This window comes from Diachasma alloeum, unplaced genomic scaffold, assembly GCF_001412515.2.
Source record: "Diachasma alloeum isolate Michigan unplaced genomic scaffold, Dall2.0 Dall_scaffold_00430, whole genome shotgun sequence".
NCBI classification, from domain to species: Eukaryota; Metazoa; Arthropoda; class Insecta; order Hymenoptera; family Braconidae; genus Diachasma; species Diachasma alloeum.
Genome location: NW_021680569.1, coordinates 295,866 through 320,530, shown reverse-complemented (window position 1 = coordinate 320,530; position 24,665 = coordinate 295,866). Strand labels below are relative to the sequence as shown.

The following is a 24,665-nucleotide window of genomic DNA, read 5'->3' as shown; positions in this document are numbered from 1 at the left end:
GGGTCGGGGCATGTGAATACCTTCGGGTGGTTTTGCGATACTTACTTGCATGCGCAATCGCCGCGAGATGTTGTACAATCGGGGCTGATACGAGGGATAAAGAGGTCCGCGGGAGGAGAGGGGGAGGGGAGGGGGAGGATGAGACTGAACGGCGGATGTTACGCGGGTGGATCTGGTTGATTGGGCGGCTGGGATTTGCTTGCGGGGGGGCTGTGGGGAGACGCGAATATTGTTGATGGGAGTGGATGGAATTATGTAATGCTCGTGTGAGGATCATGATTGGGGAATTGTTGGGGTTTTTGTGGGTTCGTGAGGGACTGGGGGTGCATTCTTGGATTAATTGGCGCGGGGTAAGATGAGTCGGGCTGGGATTTTTAAGGGCACGGGGAGAAATTTTTGATTAAAATCATTCTACCGGTCTACAAAAGTGTTTCATGCGTCGTCGTTTCCTCATTTCGATCCTGAAATTTAGTAAAAATTGATATATGGTGATCGAATTTTACGTTTTACGTTAGAGAAATTTTATCCTGATAAAAATAAAAATTATCGTGCCGGTAGAGTAAAAATTAGTGGACTGGAAGGGTACAATTTATTATGCGTCAAGATAAATTTCTCTAACGTATATTTTTTTTAAACACTTGATTAATAAATTGCAATTGTTTTTATTTTATGAAGAATAAAATTCCCAATCAAAAATCATAAATTTGGTAATTAAGAATACATATTAAAATGCAAAAAACAGCACAAAATTATGAAAATTCAGCCAATTTTTTGTCTGACCATTGAATCCTCATGAATTCATATTAAAATGTGAATGACAATTTTAAATTTTGAAAATTCAGCAATTTTTTTTCCAAATATTCATGTTAAATTAAAAATAGATTGTATATATTTCCTCGAATGCTATTGAAATTTCAATTTTCTCCTCACACTCTCTTGCAAAAGTAGTTCTGTTCTTTAAACTGAACAATTTGTCAAAACGCTTATTGATGATCAAATCCTTGAAACTACTGCAGTGAACCAGTCTTTATTTCATCAAGAATAAAGTTCCCAATAAAAAAAAAATTAATTCAATGTTCATGAACATCAATTCGAAATTGAGGTAATTTTGATTCTGAAAATTCACATTAAATTAAAAATCCAAGTAAATTCTGAAAATTCCCTCGAATGTAATCTAAAAGTTGAAATGACATGATCATTATTTCCTCAAATTGAATTCTTCAAAATTCTCCATAAAATTTAACATGTTTAATGAAGAATAAAATTCCCAATAAAAAACCATAAATTCAATGTCGATGAATTAATCATTAAATACGAATAACAATTCGAGAATGGGGTAATTTTTATTCTGACCATTCGCATTAAATTAAAAATATAATTCATGCTAATTTTTCCCCCAAATCGAATTCTTCACATCATCCATGAGCAAAATTCCCAATAAACAAATCATAAACTCAACGTTGATGAATTCCCTTTTAGATGCAAATAACAACCCCCCACCAAACAATGAATAAACTGTTTCATAATCCCTCATCACAAACCCGAAAAAGCGGCGGGCAAAAAATCAAATTATCCCACTAGTTGAACCCGAATGAAACCAAAAGAACTATTAAGTTAGCACTTGCGTGAATTTGGTGGGTTAGCGTGAGATTAACACTCACAGCGGTATTCAATCTCCCTCCCTCCCCATCGGCCGTTGAGCATTGAAGAAGGGTCTGCCCCACAAGCCGTATATCGATACATAAGCGACAATTCCCCCTTCATCATCCCCATTTGCTCGACCGAGGGTGGGCTCAAGCGAAACAAAACATATTGTCCAAATTTAATTGTGAAAGGGGGAGCATTAGATATTCATACGTAACCCATAGTGATGGGTGCTCCGATGGTCCATAACAATAAACGAGATTCATCCATTCGTTATGGGGGCATAATCTCCACAGACACTCCATCATCCCTCAGAATTGTCTTTCTGAAATGATTATGGTAAACAATTTTTTTAAAAACTCCACTCGTCTGAGAAAATTACATTTCCTCAGGACCACAAGGATCGGAATAAATGAATGCGAATTCAAGTACATACCCAAACAGTATTTTAATCTGACTCCGTGATTTTGGTGGTGAAGGGGTGGGCAAAAAAAGCATCATCAGTGTCAGCGGAACCGCCAGCGAATTAAGTAAACAGCATCAGATAATTATTCGGGGTTTTTCTGCCAATGCGAATTTGTTTGTCCGACCACTTCGCCGGGATTTAGCAATTACTTTTTATTCAACTGTGGTAATGATATTTGATCTTCATCACTGTGCCTCGGTCCAAGGAGTGTGGTTGGAGATGCTTGATGATACTTTAATGATTTAAATTAATTTGAAAGACATTTTTTTTTATGGAATTTGGTCTACTAAATCCGTATGATTGTTAGTATTTTTTTATGGATTGTTGAAATTTTTTCAGTGGAATTCCCGGTATGTTTTGAAAATTGCTGACAAAATTTCCACTAAAACTTCAAGGAATTTTTTCTTGAGAATTTATAATTTCTTGGAAATTCGTGGGAATGTAAATTTCAGTTTAATTATACCGGGGAAAAATCAGAGAAATTTCTTCTTGAGTTGAATTTTCAAGGAATTCTTTTAAAAATTTCGGGAATTTTAAAGGAATTCCCTGAAAATTCAAGGGAATTTGATAGTGAATATTCATTTTCACTTGAAAATTTATATAAATTGCGGAAGTCCGTCTTCTTGCCATTAAAAAATGGGACTTTATAGTTGAATTTTTAACGAAAGTTCCAATTTTATTGACTTTTTCTTCTTAAATCAATTTTAAGGTCTTCTTCCAGAAAATTCAGGTAATTTTTTTAACTGTACGCACTACTGAAAAATTTTTGTTGAAATTTCGGGTTCTTAAAAATTTTTAAGGCTACTTTTTAAATTCTCCTAGAATTTCAGAGAATATCTTCGAAGAAGCAGTAAATTTCACTGCAATTATTTCACGAAAATTAATAGAAATGAGGAAAATTCCGGTAAACAAATTCTTGAAATTTCAACAAAATATGAAATTTCGTAATTTTCATATTTTGTTGAAATTTCGTAACATTTAAATATACCTCCACTTTCACACCATCATTCCCCTTCTCCCAACCAAAAATACCCAAATCAAAATGACGGCAATACATAATGGAAAAATTCAATTCAATAAATATTATCGAACAACCAACAAAATAATTGTCCGTGTTTCTCTCCCAATCAGAACTCCCTTGTCCGCCACTTCCTCAGGATCTCCCAATTACTTTTCATTCACGACTGGTAATGATATCCAATCTCCCTCAGTTCAAAGAAATATGATTGAAGACACCCGATGACGCCATTTACCCTTTGACGATTCGAATAAATTCAAAAGCCCCCCTCCCCCAGCGCAATTACTCCACTGGAATGCAGTTGATTCTCATTATTTCCCAATGCTAAGAATTCCATTATGCGGAGAGTATCACAAACATCAAAAAGTTCCACTGCATTTGCAATATGCGAACTGTATTTATAACGCCTGACGCTTTTAATTAAAAAACTCATTGAGCTGTTACCAGTAGTAACATATATACAGTCTCTAGACTTTATAACCTTTTATGAATACCAGCGGGTGAGCGCGAAAATCTTTCGTGTTAGTTGAGCGGCTCATTCTTCACTCCCTCATCCCTCCTCGCGCCTCTCTCATCTCATCGCACAGGAGAGCTTTACGCCCGCCCTTTTGCGCTTGATTCAACCAACTAATTGGCATTTATACTGGGCACGGGTATATATAATTTTCCATCGGGCGCCCAAAAACTTCCGCGTCGCTCACTATCAATGATAAAATAAAGGGGCTCTGCTCCCCCACTGTTTCTGTCGTTTACATGCTAACTTGAGAAAAGGAGGATTTTTAAATGTACGAGGGGAATTCACTCGGCTGGCGTGAGCCGGGTTAGGCGATAAGTTGGCGTTATTTTTATTTTCGTATCGATGCGTTCGTTTTAGCCTCATTATTCGCCGGTCATCCAAGCACTGTTGAAATTCAACGCCATTATAATTTGTTGGGGATTCAGTGTGATCCAGTGGTTTTTGTCTTTCTAGAATTTTTGTAATGAATTATTAATTAATTGGGAGTTTCGTAACAATTTCAATTATTGCGATTTTAAATAGGATTTAAGATGACTTTTTTGGTTCAATTTATGACTCGTATTGAAGTCTATTTTGTTGAAGGAAAATTTAAACATAATTGGGAAAAGGGGGATTTTTTAATGTAAGGATTTGAGGATAAGTTGGCGTTATTTTTATTTTCGTATCGATGCGTTCGTTTTAGTCTCATTATTCGCCGGTCATCCAAGCACTGTTGAAATTCAACGCCATTATAAGGTGTTGGGGATTCAGTGTGATCCAGTGGTTTTTGTATTTACAGAATTTTTGTGATGAATTATTAATTAATTGGGAGTATCGTAATGATTTCAATTATTGCGTTTTAAAGAGGATTCGAGATGATTTTTTTCGATCAATTTATGACTTGTATTGAAGTCTATATTGTTGAAGGAAAATTTAAACATAACTGGGGAAAAGGAGGATTATAAATGGTGGATTTTTGATGCGTGCATTTTATACTCATTATTCGCCGGTCATTCAAGCTCTATTGAAATTCAACGCCATTATAATTTGTTGAGAACTCGTTGCGATCCGGTGGTTTCAACATGTCTAGAAGTTTTGATAATTAATTATTAATTAATTAGGAATTTTATCAAAGTTTCAATGATTGTGATTTTAAATAGGAATTTGAGATGATTTTTTTTATTCAATTTATGGCTTGTATTGAAGTCTATTTTGTTGAAGGAAAATTGGAATCCCATTTTAATTTTTTAATTTTACTGAATTTTTATCCAGTTCCCAATATGAGAAGATATTTATCTGGAATTTGCTGATTTTAACTATTTTTCAATACTTGAATTTAAATTTGAAAATTCCATAAATTTTCTCATCGAATTCTGAATTTTCAGTGGCAAAAATTCTGTGAAATTTCAATAAAAGTGTCGCTTGATTGAAATTTCCAAAAGGTATAATTCACAATTGAGTTCTCATATTTCTAATTAGAATTTTTAAACAGAAAAATTCAAATTTCAGAGAAAATTCGGTATTTCCCTCTATAAAATCCATTAAAGTTTCACTTTAATCTTTTTTTCTTGAAAATTTCAGGAGATTTTTCTCGAAAATGAACTGAAATATTCTATCACTCAAAAATCTTCCTGAATTCCTCCGAAAAAAGACTCTTGATAGAAAATATAATTATCTATCAACAGAATCGTGAAAATCCCGAGAATGAGATCTTCATTTCCTTCGTGAGATGGTTCACCTGATGTTTTTCTTCCCACGACGAGAAAAAAAAATCCCACAAATGAATACGAAAATGACCACCAGCTTTCGCACCTAAAAGAACCGTTGTACAGGGATGACTATTAATTTTACCTTGAATTTACCAGGATGATACGATGGATTGTAGATATGCATTAGCGAAACATATATCGCACACATCACATTCACATTCCATTTCAGTTCTGCGGTGCACAATTGCCTATAAGATTGATAGAGTGCGGATACCCGAGTGCGATAATGGACACGAATCCGCTACAGATATACAAATTTCACCGCTGCATCCCGCACTAATGGAATTATTGATTCCCGGAATTAGGTGGAATCTCCTTCGCACTTTTGTTGATTCAATCGGCTAGCCTGATGTTCGATAAGAACTCAACCGAGGTATATATTTCTTTTCAATTAAGCCCCGAACAGAGTCAGTGGAGGCCCTTGAATTGCCCCGAGATTGTCTCAGTATCTTTATTATCATTCGAAGCAATCTTTTTCTATATTGTCGAAGTAGTAGCGCTGATAATGTCAATCACTCAGTGATTGACTCGGCTAACTCGACCCCTTGCGCAACAAAAGCACTCACCCCTCGTCTTTGTGGGAATATATACACCAAACAATTGAGCACACAGGGACAAGGGGGAACGCTCATTGTATCCCTCCAAATAAGGAAATATCCTGTGGAACTTCTCCCATTTCATTTATTATTCCATCGAAATTCTGTTTTCTTATTTGAAATTTGAATAGAAATGCTAACATTTCTAGTTCTGCATTCATGAGATGTAATGACATTCATTACACATTTGATGGCATTAAAAAATGAAATGATTCGTGACATTTACTTTCATAATTGATTTTTCGAACTTTTCGTATTTATTTTTTCTATTCGAAAATCGAACATTTCCTGTGTATCAGTCAATTTTATGGCATTCAAATCTATTTTACCGACTGCCGGAGGGATTTTGTTTACGAACCGCCGGGCTATATCCAACGATTGACTGCGGGCCTGCGACTGAAATCTACCTGGCCTCACTCTGAATACGTTGGAATTTTTATTACTCACAGTTTTTTCGGAAATACCTCTTTTCCAATTGCAGGTTCAACGTGTCTGGTGCCTCCGGGTGTTTCATTAGCATCAGAATCGTCAGTAGATACATAATCAACGTTCACTCGGCGAAAAAATTCCATTTTGCCGAAAGTCGACTTTTCCCCTGGAAAAATCCAAGATCTGACACTTTGGCCCCGGGTGAATTTTTTTTTTATTTCTGCATTTTGGGCGCCTCCGGGTGTTTCATTGGCATCAGAATACTCATGTAATCAGATAGACGAGGACATTGAATTTGCAGTGAATATCCCCCGATTGCTGCAGTTGAACACTGATAGAATGATTCATTTATTCCAAACGAGATTCGTTAACTATTAACGAATGGTAGAGTTGAATCTGACCAAATGAATATTCGTTAATAGTTAACGAATGGTTCACTTGAATGGCGAAAGTCAAGTCAAACAAGGCTCCTCAAATATACATTCGTTAACTATTAACGAATGAACATTTGGTGAGACCGAATAGACCCTACCCTCCAACCAAAATCCATTCGTTAATAATAACTAATCCGTTCTATCAGTGAAAAAAGAATACGATATCCAAAAAAAAATTCTCACATCAACTATCAGAATTATTAGCATTAGTAGTACTGCAAAGTTCAGGATTTCCTGCACTCCGCGATTTTAAATATTAATCCATCATTTCCAAATGCCCACTGTGCACGATTGCACTCCCGTAATGAGATAGATCCAATTCCCCAGTATGAAACATCACTCCATTCCAGTATTCATTGAAATCCCCGAATATGAAAAACCTTGCGCAGCACTCGAGGAAGAAACTGTGTTTATTCCATTTAATTTTTTTCTTCTTCAAAATCATCGGCTTGGCGCCATTTGCTGTGGATATCCCGCGGTTGCTGGAGGCGAAAAAAGAACACAATAGCCCTAAAAAAACCTTTACAGCGTCAACTATTGGAATTATTCACAATTGTGCGTTGATTGCCTGCATAATTTACGTCGATTCCCAGACGTTCGATAGTGTCAGAAGAGATCCTTCCGCTCAAGTGATTAAACTGCCGAAAATAATCGGGAGATGTCTCACCGCGATCGGATTTCTGTTGAGCATCTTCATATGGGCCTTGTACATCCTGCGAGTGAGAAGAATAGTCGCCCTGGCGAATGAATTGCTCGAAATAGACGGAATTATGTTCAGGGCTAACAGTCTTCACCTGAAATTTCCGAAGGCTATAGTACTCGTGTCAGCGGTGCATTTCACGATGTCTGGTTACTTGATCGCAGCCGAAGTTTCAACGCAGCAAACGTCAATCCACGTATTGATAGTGTTCGTTCTTCCTTCGATCATCGTCAGTTGGACTCTCGTGCAATACTCGCTGGTGCTGCACATGATCGAAGAGAGGATTGCAAATGTGAACAGATCACTGCTAGAAATTGGAAATATTCCGATGGAGCTTGCGATGCCTTCGCTGTTCGTCAGGAAGATTCCGGTGACGAAAGACGCGACCGCCAAAATCGTCAGCATTCGGAGAGTGGACGTGGACTTGTGCGATCTTTGCTATAAGATTCGGGATTTTTATGCACCGCCAACTCTTATGACAGTCACATTCTTCGGGGCCTCGCTAGTTTACTCTGGCTACTTCCTGGTGATGCCGTTTATCACAAGATCCGATCCGCATTTTCATCTCACGTACATCAACGGCATCGCCTGGTTGAGTCTCCAACTGTCTTGTCTCTTCAATTTGACGATTAGTGTCACTAAAATTACACGGACGATCAGAAAAACTGTTAACTTTGTACATCTACTTTTGGACTGCTGTGTATTGCCTTCGGATGCATCGGCAGAGGTACAATTTTGTTTTTTTCTATCTTAGAATCATCGTTTAAAGTACTTGGTTCACAGTTGAAAGGCTTCTCCCGTCAAATTCTTATGAAGAAATTCCAATTGAGTGTGTACGACATGTTCCCACTGGATAACTCATTACTAAGTTCAGTGAGTGTTCGTCTAGATGATGAAAGTCAGCTGTTATTTCTCTATAATCAATGTTTCAGATCGCAGGATTCATTATTACGAACCTAATCATCCTGATACAATTCTCAACTTAGCGAACGTTTATTTTGAATTCGTCGTCATAGAGACTGCTTTCATCGCAGCTAATCAACTAAATGGATGGGCTTAGTCACTTTAATTCGTAATATTTTCCAATGTGAATTGTGAAATTTCCCCTTAGACTGGTTTCTAATAAATTTGATTGATACTCAAAACACAACAGAAGAATGAAGTCATTTTTTACTCCCCCAATTAATCATCATTTATGTACGCAGCGGGAATCAATTTCCATAATGAAGTTTTTCCGCTGCAATTCCCCAAAGCGAAAAATTCATTTGCGCTTTTCATACTGCAGCGAGAACAATATGACCGGAATCAGAAAATATTTCACGAAATCTATGTTAATGTAGTATTTTAAAGATGATCGAAATGTGGAGGTATCTCAGAAAGCCTCAACTCACGGTGTATTGCAATCTGTTTGTCTTCCGACTACTCGGCCTAGCACCGTTTTCCGTCCGAACATCCTGTCTATTAGGAATAAATCTACGAAGTAATGACAAAAAAATCTTCTCTGTTTCGAAATTCGGCTACATCTACAATGCCATTCTCACCGTCAGCATGACCTGGCTGATAATCAATTCAAAGATTTACGTATTTCCCGCCACCATCCGAGTGGAAGAACTACTCCCGAAATTGGTCGGAAAGAGCCTCATGGTTTTTGGATATGCAATGGCAGTGATAATATGGATTGCGTACATACTGCGGCAGTCGAGCATGGTCACGATAGCGAATGGGATCTACGACTCGTTCAGAGTTATGGAAAGCTGCAGAGACATTCACGTGAAGCACGGAAATTGTCTCATGTTCAAGTGGCTGGTGTTCTTGATGAGTAGCGTTTACATCTGTGTTGTTGAACACATCGAGTATAGTTATACATCAATAATTGTCATATACATCAAGTTGTCTGGTTTGGTACTCGGCTGGATGATGCTCCAATACTCCTTCATTTTGGATGTCTTCAGAGACAGATTTGCAGACTTGAACGAAGGATTGTTGCGAATTGGGAGAGTATCTGAGGAGTTCGAAGTGCCGTCATTTTTTCACAGGAAAATATTGATCAACAGCACGGTTCTTGCGGACATTGCTACTCTTCGACGAGTGCACGGAGAATTATGTCATCTTTGTTACCAAGTTGGAGACAACTACGCACTACTAGTTCTGCTTGTCATCATCGTGTTCAGTGCCGGGAGTGTTTACAATATATATTTTCTTCTGATACCCGCAATCTCAAATTATCCACCTCTGTTACCCCTCATCACTGGCATCGGATGGATAGTCATCCAGTTATCAGCCGTAATTTATCTGACTACAAGTGCAACTCGAGTGACTCAAGCTGTCAGACGGACAGCTCATGTGATACATGCACTTTTGGACATGTGTTCACTGCATCCGGACGTCACGAGGGAGGTAATTCTCCTCGCTTAGCCAAATTTTTCGAATCCTGGATTGTTAGATTGTCAATCACTCTCTTTTGTTCCAACTTTCGCAGCTGAAAATATTTTCTAGGGAAATTCTTGCGAAAAAATTCCACCTGAATATCTACGACATATTCATCTTGGACAACTCGTTGTTAAGTTCGGTGAGTACCTCATCGATTACGCCTCTATTTATTATGGGACAATTTATCAACAGCACAATTCATTACGTCATAACGTCTGTCGTTATTCATTACATTCATAACTCAGAAACAAATTTATCAGTTGAGCTCAATTTAGGCTCGTCACAAAGGGAAAGAATTGTTCTTTGTATTGAAAAAAAAGTAAATGAATTTTATCAACACTTCAACCCCTCATTAACATTTTTAAAAAAATCAACTGTCCATTTTACCCCAACCTCCCCTATTTAATTGTCCGAGTGACAAATAATACTGTAATAAATTGTACCTGTGGTGAATATTAATAATCAATTGTGCCGCAATAACACCACACCATAATAAATAGAGGCAACCCCCACCTCATCAGATGGCTTGAGTGCTCACAACTCTTCTTCTCATGATCATGATTCTCTTAAGATTGCAGGAGTGAAGATCACGTATCTCATTATTCTGATACAGTTTCTAATCAATTAAATGGAGTATCCACTTTATACAATGAATACACTCTCGAGAATTCTTGGAAAAAATACACGACAGCAGTGCTGATAGTATCGACTAACGTTCCATTATTTATATTTCTGACATTCGTACTCAGAATATTGCAGGAAATGAACACAGCTTACATTGAAAATATGTTTGTCGTCAAGTTTGTTCTGCTGACATTTCGGCTACTCGGATTGGCACCAATGACGATCTCTAAATCTCAAGCATCAGATCATTGGAATCCCAAGAGGAAAATAACGAAGTTGACCTTTTCTTGGTCGCGCTTGGGTACAGCGTACAATCTCATCCTGATCCTGGGATTTTTGATGGAATGTTATCGGCAGATACCGAAGATTATGACAATCGATGCTGTGGACAAGACAACGTTGTCGCAGATGTATCGAAACAGCATAATTACTTGTGCCAACACCCTCCTCATCATTCTATTACTGACCTTCTGCTTGCGCCAGCGAAAGATCATCAAAATCGGCAATCAAATCGTGGAAATAGACAGTACTTTGGTTGGACTGCGTGGAATTTATCAGCTAAAACCTGGAAAGACCTACATTCTTCTCGTGTTGGGGCTGAATCTCATACTTAATGTCTTACTCATTGCGATGAGGCTGACTGCGCTTCAAGATATGACGGGCTTCATGACTATGGTTGTCTTCAACACTGTAGTATTCAGTTTCTTCATCCTGCAATATGCCCTCGTTGTATTGGTCGCCGAGAGACGATTCGCGGGTTTGAACGAAGCTCTCCTGTCCTTGGAAACTAAGGCTGTTATGATCAACGACAGCAATCGATTCCAACTTGCCGATCAACGATCAACCGTCGTCAGTATTATTGTGATTAAACGTGCGTATGGAAAACTGTATGAACTCTGCTCGGAAATTTCCAGCCTCTACGCGCCCTTCACGATATTCATCGTTATTTACTTCTCCACATCGCTTCTGTTTGCCCTCTATATTATATTCTTTAATATGACTCGAGGCCATCTGGGAGCGCTGCCAACCGTCATTGACTCCATTTGGATATCTGTCAGGAGCTTTCCGTTTATATTATTAACGACCAATGTTAGGAAAACTCACATACAGGTGAGTATCGCTGTACTTCTGGGAAGTGGTCTTATAAATTTCTCAATTCTTGCAGATGCAAATCACCTCGGACATCACTCACAAACTGCACTCGAAATTTGCGGCACATCGGGAGATTAAAACCGAAGTAAATTTAAAAAAACGTTTCCGTTCAGAATAGTTTGTATTCTCATTCGGGATTATTCTATTACTCTTTCAGCTGAAGAACTTCACCGTCGATCTGATGCACAGGAATTTTCAATTCACGGCGTACGGTATATTCCCGATCGACTATTCGCTCTTGAAATCAGTAAGAAGTTACATGTAAGAGAGGATTTTTTCAGGCTCGAGTATTAACAGCGCCATAATCATTCCAGATAGCCAGCACAATCACAACGTATCTTGTCATCTTCGTCCAGTTCCAGCTGGCCTCGAGCAAACACGAGCCAAAGGAGAAAAAATAATTCGAAATAATCATGTCGACTGAATATCATTTCTACAAAATCAAATATCTTCATCCACTTTGCGGAATGAATGCAGACTCAATAAAATATTATACACTCCGAGCGATGCATCAAAAAATAAAGAGCAGTAATAGTTCTCACATCAATTGATATTTCATAATTTCCAGTTGTGACATTCGCGCTCAGAATTCAATATCAAATGAACATAGCTGACACCGGAGACATGTTCGTCATTAAATTCGTTCTGCTGACGTATCGGCTATTAGGAATGGCTCCCGTGACGATCTCTAAAACCCAATCATCAAAATTGAAATTCTCCCAGTCGTGGACGGGTGCAGTCTACAATCTCAGTCTGATCACAGGAGTCTTGACAGAATGCTCTCGGCAGATACCAACTATGCTGGGAGAGAGTTCTAACGACGAGACATCCTTCTCCCAGATGTACCGGAATGTCCTGATTGTCTCCGGCAACACTTTTCTCGTTATTCTGCTCCTCAGATTCTGCCTTTGTCAGCGCAAACTCACCGAAATTGGGAATGAATTAGTCGAAATGGACAGATATCTCGATCAGCTACCGGGGATTTATCACTTGAGAGCTGGAAGGACTTACGTATTTTTTGTCTTAACATTGCATTTGACGATTATAATCACATACTGTGCTCTTTATCTAGCCGTTCACCCAATTAAACCTGCCTTCTTCACAATGATTGTTTTCCCCTGCACAGTCATGAGCTTCTACACCCTCCAATATTCCCTCGTTGTATTCGTCATCGAGAGACGATTCACGAGCTTGAACGAAGCTCTTGCGTCTGTGGAAACGAAGACTGTTGGGGTCAATGACAGATCAGTCGTCAGCATCTTTGTGATCAAACGGGCGTATGCGAGACTCTATAGGATTTGCTCGGAGATATCCAACTTCTACGCACCACTGACCGTACTCATCGTTGTTAATCTTTCAACGTCACTTCTTTACGAGCTTTATAAAATCTTCTTCGGCCTCACTCGACGCAGTTCGGTCCTACCTTCACCAACGATCAAATTCATTCTTGGGTTTCTGTGGATATCCGTCCGAAAACTCCCTATTGTATTGTTAACGAGCACTGTTAGGAAATGTCACATGCAGGTGAGTGCCAGCGTCTGGCTATGGAGTTCTCCGTCAAGTTTCTCCGTTATTTCAGATGCAGATGACTTCTGACGTCGTTCATAAATTGCAGGATAAGTTGGGTGCATGTCGAGATGTTAAATCCGAAGTAAATTTTGGAATCATTCTACTTTCAGAGGGTTATTCGCATTTTTATTCGAATATTTTTTTGTTTCAGTTGAAGAATTTTATTACTGATCTTATGCATAGGAGCTTTCAATTCACGGCTTATGGGATGTTTCGCATCGATTGCTCACTCCTGAAATCGGTGAGGAATCGTATGTCCATAGAGAATAAAAAATTGTGAAATTCAGATGTCTATTTGTAAAAGTTAGAACAGTTCAGGACGCATGAAAAAATTTCATAGAAAAATTGAGCGAATTCGCTAGACAATTCTAGTGGATTTCTATTGAACTTTCTATTAATTTTTGGCCAATGCCTTTGAAATGTTTAGTACAAAATATTTTATAGAATATGTCAATAGAATTATATTTTTCTGTTCAACTTATATTATTCAGATATTTTCTATGGAATTTCCTCGTCTCAAATTTTCCAAGTTCTTTGTTTAATTGTTTGAATGAAAAAAAATAGAATGAAAACGATTTGGAAAATTTGAGTGGACGAAATTTTATAGAAAATACCTCAACAGAATAAGTTATATAGAAAAATAGGATTCTCTGACCTCCTCTATAGAAAATTTTAATACAATCTACCAAAAACTAATAGAAAGTTCAACAGAAATTGAACAGTTCAGCGATTAGATCCAACCGAATTCGCTAGGTTTTTCCATTAAATTTTGTCGTGCATGATTTTTCAAGTGTCAAAAAAAGTATTCTAACGTTTAAAAACATTATTCTCAATTTCAGACTCCCTCTCCCCCATGCGATAACAATTCATTTGCCTTCAATAGTCATAACATCACGCTTATTCTAGATCGTCAGTACCATGACAACATACTTCGTCCTCTTCATTCAATTTCAATTGGCATCGGACAAAGGGGCGTCAGAATAATTCGAAATAACGATGTTGACTCGTACCACCTCCTTACCCACGCAAACTCAGCCACTTTGGAAAATTGACAGATAATCCATCACATCGGATATCACGAAGCCCTCTCCAGCGATCAATACAATCGTAAATACGATAGCACGACTTAATGTATCGCTCTTTCATCCGCACCAGTCTGAAATAAATCCCACTCCAAAGTACCTCATTTACGAAGTCTGTCACCCCAGAATCAGTCATGAATGTAAAAATATCAAAAATATCGGTGTCCAGTCTGTGCGTCATCAGGTTGAACTTCCTGGTCTCTCGGCTCCTAGGACTAGCTCCATTCGAGTTCGTGCGATCAGAGACGTCACTCGAGGACAAAAAACTCAAGAGAGAGACTCTCACTTTCCGGTATTCCCGCACAGGTGCTGCTTCCAATCTCATTTGGATGCTTGTGGTATCAATTCTGCACTATAATTTCGTGTACACCGCGTGTGTCGAGGAGAGGGACGACGGGTCCCTCACATCCAAGGCCATAGGGATATGTTTAGCGATGAATGGTCTAGTATTGCTGACATTTTTACCGCTGAAATACCTCTTCGAGCAAAGAAAAATCGTCAGCTTCGCCAATCGCCTCATGAAAATAGACAAATCATTGAACGAACTGCGAGACGTTTATCACCTGAACAGCGGAAATGTTCGACTATTACTCATGACAGTGGCTCATTTAATCTGCTGCCTGCTGGTCCTCTTTTCTGAGTCAATTCTGCTGCAGAATTCCGCCGCGTCGATAACTATTTACGTAGGGCAGACCGTCGTACTTACGTTCTACATAACACAGTATGCATTAGTGGTAACGCTAATGGAAAAGCGTTTTGCGAGCCTGAACGACGCTTTACTCCGGATAAGCACGAATAATGTTCGAACGTACACCCTGACCGCGTCACAACGGTCGCTTAATAGATCTGTCACTGTCGAAGTGATGATTATCAAACGTGCGTATGTAATATTGTCCGACATGTGCCGGGAAATTGCTGACTTTTACGCTGCCGCGACGATATTTATTGTCATACATTTCTCCACATCGATTATGTACAGTTCGTATTTGATGATCATAACGCCGATGATCAAGACGTGGGGGATAGGGGTGTTTTTAGATTATGTTAATACTGGTTTTTGGCTGCTGTTTGAGCTTGCACCGTTGACCGTGCTGGTCACCAGTGCTGCACGAGCTTCTAAGGAGGTGAGTTCTCGGTCGGCCTGCATCGTGACTCTCATCACTTGATTCGTAGAGGACAAGAGGTTTTTGTTTTCAGGGACGTGTCGCTGATTTTCAGGAACATGTCACTGATTTTATTTTGGTATTTTGTGAGGGCTTTGTTGATGCGTTGAGACAAAATCACCTCAGGGCCAAATTAAAATGCTGACATTCAATTTCTAGCACTTTTTGGTTTCAGCGATCTATCGCCTTTTTTTTCTTTTTGCATTTATTGTGAGCTCCCAGGATGAATTATTTTTCATTTATGAATATTTTTACCTCTTGCTCCATAATCTTCACTGTTTTTCGATGTAACTTGTGTAATTCCATGCTTATATTTTTATATTTTTTATATTTTTATATTTTTATATAAATTTCTTTTTTCAATTTTTTTCAATATTTTTTATATTTTTTGTGTTTCTCTGTTTCTTGGGGTATAACTTATGTCATGTTTACTTTGCACAACATAATGTATAGTTAAAAAACGTCAAACAATCAATCAAAAACTATCATTAGTGATAGTGGACACGAACTCGGGTGAGGCTGACCATTCGTGATTTTTATCACTGAAATTTGTGGTAAATTCCAAAAAATTAGAGTTGGCTCTTTGAAAATCAGTGAAATCGCTCTAAAAATTAGTGATTCTTTCCGGAAAATTAAAGCGTTTTTTTTTCCCTATTGGACTGATCGAAAGTTCATTGGGTGTTTCAGATGAAACGAACTTCCGAGGTTGTTCACAGGTTATTAGCGACGTGTGCGGCGAGTCGGGAGTTTAGACGAGAAGTATAGTGATGCAATATGATTTTAAATTGCTATGGAGATGTAGAAATTGATCATATTTTTTTAGCTGAAGAACTTCTCGCTCGATTTGCTACATAGGAACTTCAAGTTCACGGCTTATGATATGTTTTCGCTTGATGCGAGTCTTATGAATTCTGTAAGTTCTGTTTTTAATTCATTTAAAATTCAAGAATCTCATTTTCAGTGATTTTTTCATATAGTTTTGAATTTTTAATGATGAAACTCTTTGCAATTTCAATGAAACCATAATATGATAAAAATTTCCAAAAAGTCTAGCGGAATGTTCAGCCAAAAATTCTGAACATTGGATATTCAATTGAAAAATGTTCATAAATAAGGATTTTTTGAATATATAATTCATTCTAGGACGTTTTTTTTATACATGTGATGATAATTCATGTTGTGGTGTTACGCCATGGGTCATAGATATTCAGCGCCATTGCGACGTATCTCGTTATCTTCCTCCAGTTCCAAATAAAGAATTCAGTATACATGAGGGACGAGATGACTACCACGGCTATCTCGCACCTCGATTCAGATGTGACTTCGCTACCATAATTCCCAACAACTTTGGAAATGGAGAGAGTCGATTGCTGCGTGCTCCTCACAATTAACCATGTTCACAGGTTGACACGAACTATACTATCAACTACGTAATGTATAAGATCGACTTTCGACATATAATTACTGAGAATTCCGCACGAGTTTTGCCTGAACTAATGTTGTGTCGAGTCCTTCAATGCACGGAGAGAAATGTTCAGTAAAAATTACGGAACGCTCTGGAAAAATTCCGTGACAATTCCGTAAAATTTCCTACAACCACATTTCACTCCGGAATTACGGAAAAAATACGTAATTTTTACTGAATATTTCTCTTCGTGTGAAAAGAGAAGAAAAATAGCGTGGAAACAACTCAGAAAATTGCTGACAAATTTCTATAGAAAATGTGTCAATAGAAAAAGTTTTACGTAAATATGAACTTCAACTGAATTTTTCTATAAAATATTCTCCATTTAAAAATGTGCAAAATTTCAGAACAGAATCGGCCAAAAAATAATAGTATTTTCACTAGAAATAGGAATCCAATAGACTTTTCCATCGAGTTCATTATATATCTCATAATTTTTTTTGCGTCTACCATTTCACAGAACCCCATTTCCCGTCAATGTAAATTCCCATATCTCAAATGTTTACAAATCCCTACTATACCAAGAAGAGAATTATTCACATTGCTGCATCCATAAAGTACCCGAAATGCCTGAAACTCAACCGCAATCACTGGGGACGGAGCCACCGATAGTCGACACCTACCTCGTGAAGCACAGCAACAGCATCCGTTTCCTCATCATAATCTACAAATTCCTGGGCCTGGCGCCGATCTCCATCACAAACCTCACGTCGCCGCATAGAAAACGACGACTCCACTTCCACAACCTGATGTTCAAAAAATGTCTCCTCGGTTTAATTTACATGTACACTCTGATAATCATCGTGTCCGGAGCTGCTGTCGTCACAGTCCCGCTGCTAAACAAAGGACCTCAGAGTGACGCCGACCTACTGAATTCAGCCACAACGATCAAAGGAGTCTTCGGCATAACCGTCATGTTCGTAATTTGGCTGATAGTCGCCGCTCAATTCCAGATGGCCCTCAAGATTTTGAACAGAATAGTGGAGATGGACAAGGAAATGCTGGTCCTGCAGGATGTCCGTGCGGACGCATCCAAGAGACAGATCGTGATACTATTCATGGGAAATTGCACCGTCTGGATATCAATTTTCGTCCTGGAGATATCTGTCGTCGACGATTGGTACAAAGTGTGGACGCCGCTGCTCCTCCCCAGCATGATAATGAACTGGTACATAATGCAGTACATATTCATGCTGGTGATGATAGAGAGCCGAGTTGGCAGCGTCAACCGGGGGTTCCTAATGATCGCGAAGCGAAGACTCGCGACCTTCGCCTACTCAACCGCGCGACCCGCGGCCATGTCCGAGCGCAAAATGGTGAACCACTTCATGATCCTCCGACGAGGTCACGCCATTTTGGCCGGAATATGTCGGGACCTCTCGGCGTATTACTCCTTTCCCATTCTTCCGACGATTGCATTCCTCTGTTGTGCTACGATCTACGACTCGTATTATCTCATAGTGCCACTTGTGGTGCCCTCGTATTACACGTCGATACTGGAGATCGCGAACATGATATGCTGGCTGGTGATGGAAATGCTGCCAGTTGTCGTGCTTGCAGTGTACGTTACCAGGGTTCTCAATGAGGTGTGTTCAGTCTTCATTCGTAAGTTCATTTGGAATGATGGATGATCGTGTGGTGATGTTGCAGATGGAGAAGACTGGAAGCATTGTTTATAACGTTCTGTCGCAATCTGCGCTGACTTACGTGGCCAAAAATGAGGTGATTATTTCATTTGACCGAGTGGTCTAGGCCGTTGAGTGCGCTTGAATCGATATTTTGTTTTCATGCTTCAGCTGGCGGAGTTCTCCGTTGAATTGCTGCACAGAAAGGTGCGATTCACAGCTTACGGAATATTTTCGCTCGATGGGACGTTGATCAGATCGGTAAATGCTATCTTAATCAATAATATCACTTGCTGATTTATAACGCATCTAATTTTATTTACTTTGGGATTCAGATTTTTGGAATGCTAGCGACGTATCTGATAATCCTCATGCAGTTTCAAATCAATCATCGACCGGACAATGATGCCAAGCAAGCCACCACTTCACCAAACTCATCAACCTGCTGAAAATTCGAGCAAGGTGTTTGTGAGTGATAGGGAAAGTCTTCCGAGACACTTTGTTCAGCCCCAAGTGATGTCCGAACTATTAACTTTTGAACTGACATTCTCCTTAGAATGAATGGTCTCATTCTTTGGCCGGGGTTGTATTCCCAAATAAATTAGCTACAGAAACTGCTGAGTTGACTAAAGCAATTTCAGCGATTCGTTCATCAGTTCTCTGCACACGCGTTCCTCCCGGACAAAGGCCGTGGGAACGACAGACTGTCGTGTGGATATTGATTATTCCCTGATAGAAGATCAGGATTTGTCATTCTGAAAAGTGTTCCGATATAGCTGACGACTGGTGTTATAGTTGAGGCTGTCCTCCCTGAACCTTCGAGATTAGAATTTTCACTTCACAAGTACTTAATGATATCGTCTCCGTTTGATAGCCTTCTCTCATAGAATCCTCACAACGAGGAAGGTTATTATCAATCATCGGGAAGTTGATACCATCACAAATCGATAGTCCTTCATTTTAAAAAGAGTCTCATGAAAAACTAATACCCTTTCCCAGTCAGTAACTTCAATAATGAAGATTATTACCTGAAAATGTCAAGTGATCGTATCACCTCCACCAGCTGTGTGCTCACAACCCTACCTGATCCTTTTTTATTACCCGTACTTCAATCCCTTGGTTCGATTTTGAAGTTGAGTTTGCAGATTGATATCGACTAATATTTACCTTTAAATATTTTATGAGCATAGTTGTTTTTTTGAATTCCCAATGTCAGTCGTTGCGCAGTACTGGCGCCACATGCTCGCTCTTGGAAATGGTGCGGAAAGGATCAGTGAAGATGAAGCAAATGCAGAGGCAGTCAGCTTGGGCAGAGCAGGGAGTGATCGACAAGTATCTGTTCAGTGACAGCTGCACTGTCCGACTAGTCGTCGTCATCTTCAAACTCCTTGGACTGGCGCCGATATCAGTGGAGAGTCCCAGATCGCTCAGAACTAGCACTCAGAATTCGACGCAAGGGTTGATGTTCAAAAGATGTGTCAGCGGGATAGTCTACACCTACATCTTGGTCGTTATTGTCTTCGCTGCCAGCATCATCACAGTTCCGTTGATCAATAGCGAGACACTTCATAGTGATGGAGACCTGTTGGAGACCTTCGAAGCAGTGAAAGGTGCAAACTATTTTACGTTTTCTATTCATTTATTCCGAATGAATCTGATGATATGATTATTATCAAAGACTCTTCAATTCTGTACACAGAAAAATGATTTATTTGAATCAAATGGAGTTTATCTAATTCAGATAAACAATTTATTTAAGTTGAATAAATTTTTTTCGTGGATTAAATAGAAGTTTTATTTGAAATAAATAAATTCTTTTTTTGGTACAATCAAATTATTTTTATTTAAAAAAGTAAACAAGGTTATTCATTTGTAATAACTACTTCTTTGAAATAAGAAAAAAATTTCAAATAAAGATTTCTATTTCATTCAAATCACCCATTTTTCTGCGTGCGGTGAAGGTTTACCATCACAGATTATATTTCGCTCACAGGAGTCTTCGGGTTAATCGTAGTGCTCGTGATATGGCTGATCGTGGCTTTCCGATACAAAAAGGTTCTGAAAATTCTGAACAAAATAGTGGAGATGGACAACGAGATGTTGATGCTGCAAGATCTCTACTATTTGGAGACCTCAAAACGGCGGATTCTCGTAATGTTCGGGGGGAACAGCATCATGTGGGTCGTCATATTCGTCCTCGAGATTCTGTCAGTCCCCGATTGGTGGAAGATATGGACCCCGCTGCTGCTGCCCAGCTTTGTCATGAACTGGTACATCATGCAGTACATACTGATGCTCGTGATGATAGAGAACAGATTTGTGAGTGTGAATCGGGGATTTATCATGATCTCGAACAGCAGAATTGAGACGTTCTTCCACGCAGACGTGAGACCTGCTGACGTGTCCGAGCGAGTTATTGTAAATAATTTCATGACACTGAGGCGAGCTCACGCCGTCTTGTCCGGCATATGCCGGGACATATCGGATTATTACTCCTTTCCCATTCTTCCGACAGTAACTTTCTTCTGTGGGGCTTCTATCTATCATTCCTATTACATCATTGTGCCACTAGTTGCGAAGACCCGTCAGCGGTCGATATTAGAGAGCACGAATATGGTGTGCTGGCTGATGATGCAAGTGCTACCGGTTGTTGTGCTCTCGGTGTGCGTCACTCGGGTTCTTAATCAGGTGGGTTACGTAATATGTAACAGTTTGCAGGTGGATGTGAACCGAATTATTTCGTGGGAAAACCTGGCGAATTCGATGGAAAATGCTGTCGGATTTCCCTTGAACTTCTATAATTTTTGGCTGATTCTATTGAAAAATCCCGCAGATTGAAGGGTAGAAAGAATTTTATAGAAAAAATCAGTAGAATTTCATCTTTTTACACAATTTTTTTTATTCAGACATTTTCTCTACGAATTTCTCGACAGGAATTCTCTAAGAATTTCTTCTTTAAGAATTCTCTTATAGAAAATTTGCTCTCTGATAGAGCAAATAGAAAGTTCGACAGGTTTTTCTATTGAATTTTTTCGCATGTGAAGTGGCGATTAGATTATGAGATGTACGCTTGCAGATGGGGATGACTGGTGGGACTGTCTACAAAGTTATAGCCCGATCTATACTGAATTATGTTGCCAAAGATGAGGTGAGGAATTGTCGTTCCGAATGGATCATTTCTACTAACGTGATTATGATTTCAGCTGAAGAAGTTTTCGTTCGAATTGTTGCATAAAAATGTTCAGTTCACTGCGTACGATATATTCTCACTTGATTGTACTCTGATTCAATCGGTAAATATCACACATATACAAGCACCCAAAAAAAAGTTCATTAAAACAAATTATTCAATTTCGGTTCAAAATTTAAATAATTTTGGGACAATTCTATCTATTTTCATTTCATATATGTAGGGTATAGAAATCTAATAGAATTTTCTAGCGAATTCGCAAGGTTTTCTATGAAATTAGGACGGACCTAATAATCCTTCTCAATAATTATAGATATTCGGAATGTTGGCGACGTATTTAATCATCCTCATGCAATTTCAATTGAGTCATACAAGCCAACGGGATTACAAGTATGCTACCTCCTCACCAGAGACGTCGAGCCAGTGAAGAGCAAACGACCACCGATTACTTCGGTTTATTATTTAAATGCGGATATACGCATTGTGTAATATATCTCAGCTTTGTATACTTCAATGAATATACTTTTAACGATTGTATTCTTCAATAGAACATATTGTAATTGAGTTGCCCTCGACGAAAAAGTCAATATCGAATTTTTTAAATTTGTGATGGAACTTGATCATTCACGAATCTTTATTTCACTTCCCTACGGTATACGAAGCACTTCCATTCTAAATCATACCCCTATCTGTCCTTATCGGTGAAAACAAAAAATGCAAAACGCAATTTGATCCTCGTGACCCTTAGGAAGAACATCTCTAATGTTTCCTGATGGACTCAAAACACATGACCCAAGCTACCTTCATTATCCTATGCACTCAATGCTCCACACGACCCCATAAAACGAATGATATACATATTTTACGACGTCCATCACCGGAATCAGGTGCGTGATACAGGTTCTTGATGGAAAATTGATCGACGCTCCCTTCAGTTCCTCAATTACCTTCATTGCATCGAGAATATTTGATGTCTTCAAAAGTACTGAGTCAGCTTTACGTGATTGCACAGAATGAGTCACAGATTGACGACCACTATGTCCTTTCGGAACATAAAGTCCCGCTTAAAGACTTCGATAGAGAATACAGTCTTCATATCCTGTTACATTTTCTTCAAGCTTCTTGGACTGCTCCCAGAAAGCCTTCGGAACTCCGAATCTCGGTTCGCTCCCCCGAATGTTTGTGTGTCCTCACCGGAAGGGCTAATTTACAACTTTGGATTAATCCTAACATTCCCCGTCCTGAGTTACTACTCCATACGCGCGATGCGCGATTCTGATTATCCGAATAAATCATCAACAACTGAAGCATTTGAGTTCTTCAAAGCAGTGTTTGGATCGATTATTGTAGTGATATTATGGGCCCTGATTACTCAGAAGCAGAGGAAAACGGTGACGCTTGCGAATCAAGTCATGAATATTGATCATCTTCTGATGAAGGACAAGAACATCGCTGCTCCTGAGACCTGTCTCTTACCGTGTGCTTCGATCTGTGCCTTCAACATGTTCTGTTGGGTCACTTTAATCTGGACCGAAATAGTGGGTTTCGATAAAATCCAGCTGATTATCCTCGTCACGGAGGTAGGCCCGAACTTCATCTTCAATTGGTTCTTCATTCTGCACACTTTCGTCATCATGTTGTTGGAGACCAGAGTCCGAGCGGTAAATCAGGGAATGTTGCGCTTGTCCAAGGACCTGCGATCGTCAATCCCTCGGACAACAGCTGGCGAGGATAAAATCAAGAGTCTGATTACCCTCAAATATGCTCACGAATGTCTCCATGAAGTCATCAATGAAGTAGCGACTCTTCTCTCCGTTCCCGTCTTCCTCATCATCGCGGAGCTCGCTCCCTCGATTATTTATGACGCATACTACATGGTGATACCTTTCTTGGTACCTTCTTTTGAGTTTTCGTGGGTGCTGATTGCGAATTCTTTGTGCTACCTGTCTTCGCAGATGTTTCCAATCGTAACTATGGTGGTCAGCATGGATCGAATCACCAATGAGGTACATGATTTTGGATTATGAACCATTCTGGCTCATTCTGGCTTCTGGAGGATAGGCATTTTATATTTTTAGATGGAGAGAACTGCTCCTATAGTTCATAATTTGTACACAAGGGCTGCTCTAGGGCGGATAGTCAAATCTGAAGTGAGTTTCTGTCCCAAAATTTCAAGATCAATCCACTTATTCCGCAATTCGCTGGCTTTTTAAAAACTTTCCTTTCATTTTATTCATCTTGGCATACATTTATTTATTGTATGAAGTTGTTGAATAATTCCAGTTCAAGCTGTTGTCATTGAAACTCCTGCATTCGAAAATTAGGTTCACGGCGTGTGATGTATTTTCTCTGGATCGCACCCTCATAAGTTCCGTAAGTCATATTCTGAGAGACATTTAGCATGTAAATCAATGTAAAAAGTTATAATTTTGTTTTAGATATTTAGTATGGCGGTGACATACTTGGTGATCATCATTCAGTTTCAAGTTTTATAATATCTGAAGGATCGATTTTTTATGAAATAAATAAGGGAATTGGAAAGAAATCGCAAATCCCATCTGAAATAGCTTTAGCCCAAAAATTGAAATATGAAGTGATTTTAAATAAATAAACTCTTCGTAAATGTGAACAATTAAGGTGAGAATTACTTTTATGACTGCCTGCCTGTTGCCTCGAATGATCCCATAAAAAGCCCAGTAGATTGTTCCATTCAAGTGATTACGCCTGTTCAGATGTCAGACGTGATAAGCTCTCTGGAGGAATTTCCTGTCAGATCATGTTAAAATTTTTCAACAATTCAAAGTATCCCAGGG

The 24,665-nt window shown here is 39.0% G+C and overlaps 8 protein-coding genes across 8 annotated transcripts; all 8 read left to right on the top strand.

The window, feature by feature from the left end:
• Positions 1-7,223: 7,223 nt before the first annotated feature.
• LOC114841434 lies at positions 7,224-8,538 on the top strand. Its single transcript, XM_029126415.1, has 3 exons — positions 7,224-8,279; positions 8,336-8,425; positions 8,485-8,538. Exons 1-3 carry the CDS (start codon positions 7,224-7,226, stop codon positions 8,536-8,538), a joined length of 1,200 nt encoding a protein of 399 aa, XP_028982248.1.
• Positions 8,539-8,902: 364 nt separating this feature from the next.
• Positions 8,903-10,631, top strand: LOC114841431 (putative gustatory receptor 39b). Its single transcript, XM_029126412.1, has 3 exons — positions 8,903-9,949; positions 10,032-10,121; positions 10,554-10,631. The coding sequence occupies exons 1-3, from the start codon at positions 8,903-8,905 to the stop codon at positions 10,608-10,610; spliced, it is 1,194 nt and encodes a 397-aa protein (XP_028982245.1). The 3' UTR covers positions 10,611-10,631.
• Positions 10,632-10,744: 113 nt separating this feature from the next.
• Positions 10,745-12,217, top strand: LOC114841430 (gustatory receptor 68a-like). The gene is made up of 4 exons (XM_029126411.1): positions 10,745-11,716; positions 11,772-11,843; positions 11,916-12,005; positions 12,073-12,217. Exons 1-4 carry the CDS (start codon positions 10,745-10,747, stop codon positions 12,157-12,159), a joined length of 1,221 nt encoding a protein of 406 aa, XP_028982244.1. The 3' UTR covers positions 12,160-12,217.
• A 141-nt stretch (positions 12,218-12,358) lies between these two features.
• LOC107042171 (putative gustatory receptor 28b) lies at positions 12,359-14,311 on the top strand. Its single transcript, XM_015263083.2, has 4 exons — positions 12,359-13,282; positions 13,338-13,409; positions 13,479-13,568; positions 14,234-14,311. The coding sequence occupies exons 1-4, from the start codon at positions 12,359-12,361 to the stop codon at positions 14,309-14,311; spliced, it is 1,164 nt and encodes a 387-aa protein (XP_015118569.2).
• Positions 14,312-14,543: 232 nt separating this feature from the next.
• LOC114841429 (putative gustatory receptor 28b) lies at positions 14,544-16,907 on the top strand. Its single transcript, XM_029126410.1, has 4 exons — positions 14,544-15,533; positions 16,260-16,331; positions 16,396-16,485; positions 16,776-16,907. The coding sequence occupies exons 1-4, from the start codon at positions 14,544-14,546 to the stop codon at positions 16,905-16,907; spliced, it is 1,284 nt and encodes a 427-aa protein (XP_028982243.1).
• A 696-nt stretch (positions 16,908-17,603) lies between these two features.
• LOC114841427 (gustatory and pheromone receptor 39a-like) lies at positions 17,604-19,111 on the top strand. The gene is made up of 4 exons (XM_029126408.1): positions 17,604-18,623; positions 18,688-18,759; positions 18,834-18,923; positions 18,998-19,111. Exons 1-4 carry the CDS (start codon positions 17,604-17,606, stop codon positions 19,109-19,111), a joined length of 1,296 nt encoding a protein of 431 aa, XP_028982241.1.
• Positions 19,112-19,941: 830 nt separating this feature from the next.
• Positions 19,942-22,279, top strand: LOC114841428 (putative gustatory receptor 28a). Its single transcript, XM_029126409.1, has 5 exons — positions 19,942-20,272; positions 20,656-21,350; positions 21,739-21,810; positions 21,866-21,955; positions 22,166-22,279. The coding sequence occupies exons 1-5, from the start codon at positions 19,942-19,944 to the stop codon at positions 22,277-22,279; spliced, it is 1,302 nt and encodes a 433-aa protein (XP_028982242.1).
• Positions 22,280-22,889: 610 nt separating this feature from the next.
• LOC107042170 (putative gustatory receptor 28b) lies at positions 22,890-24,347 on the top strand. Its single transcript, XM_015263082.2, has 4 exons — positions 22,890-23,858; positions 23,931-24,002; positions 24,136-24,225; positions 24,291-24,347. Exons 1-4 carry the CDS (start codon positions 22,890-22,892, stop codon positions 24,345-24,347), a joined length of 1,188 nt encoding a protein of 395 aa, XP_015118568.2.
• Positions 24,348-24,665: the final 318 nt, after the last annotated feature.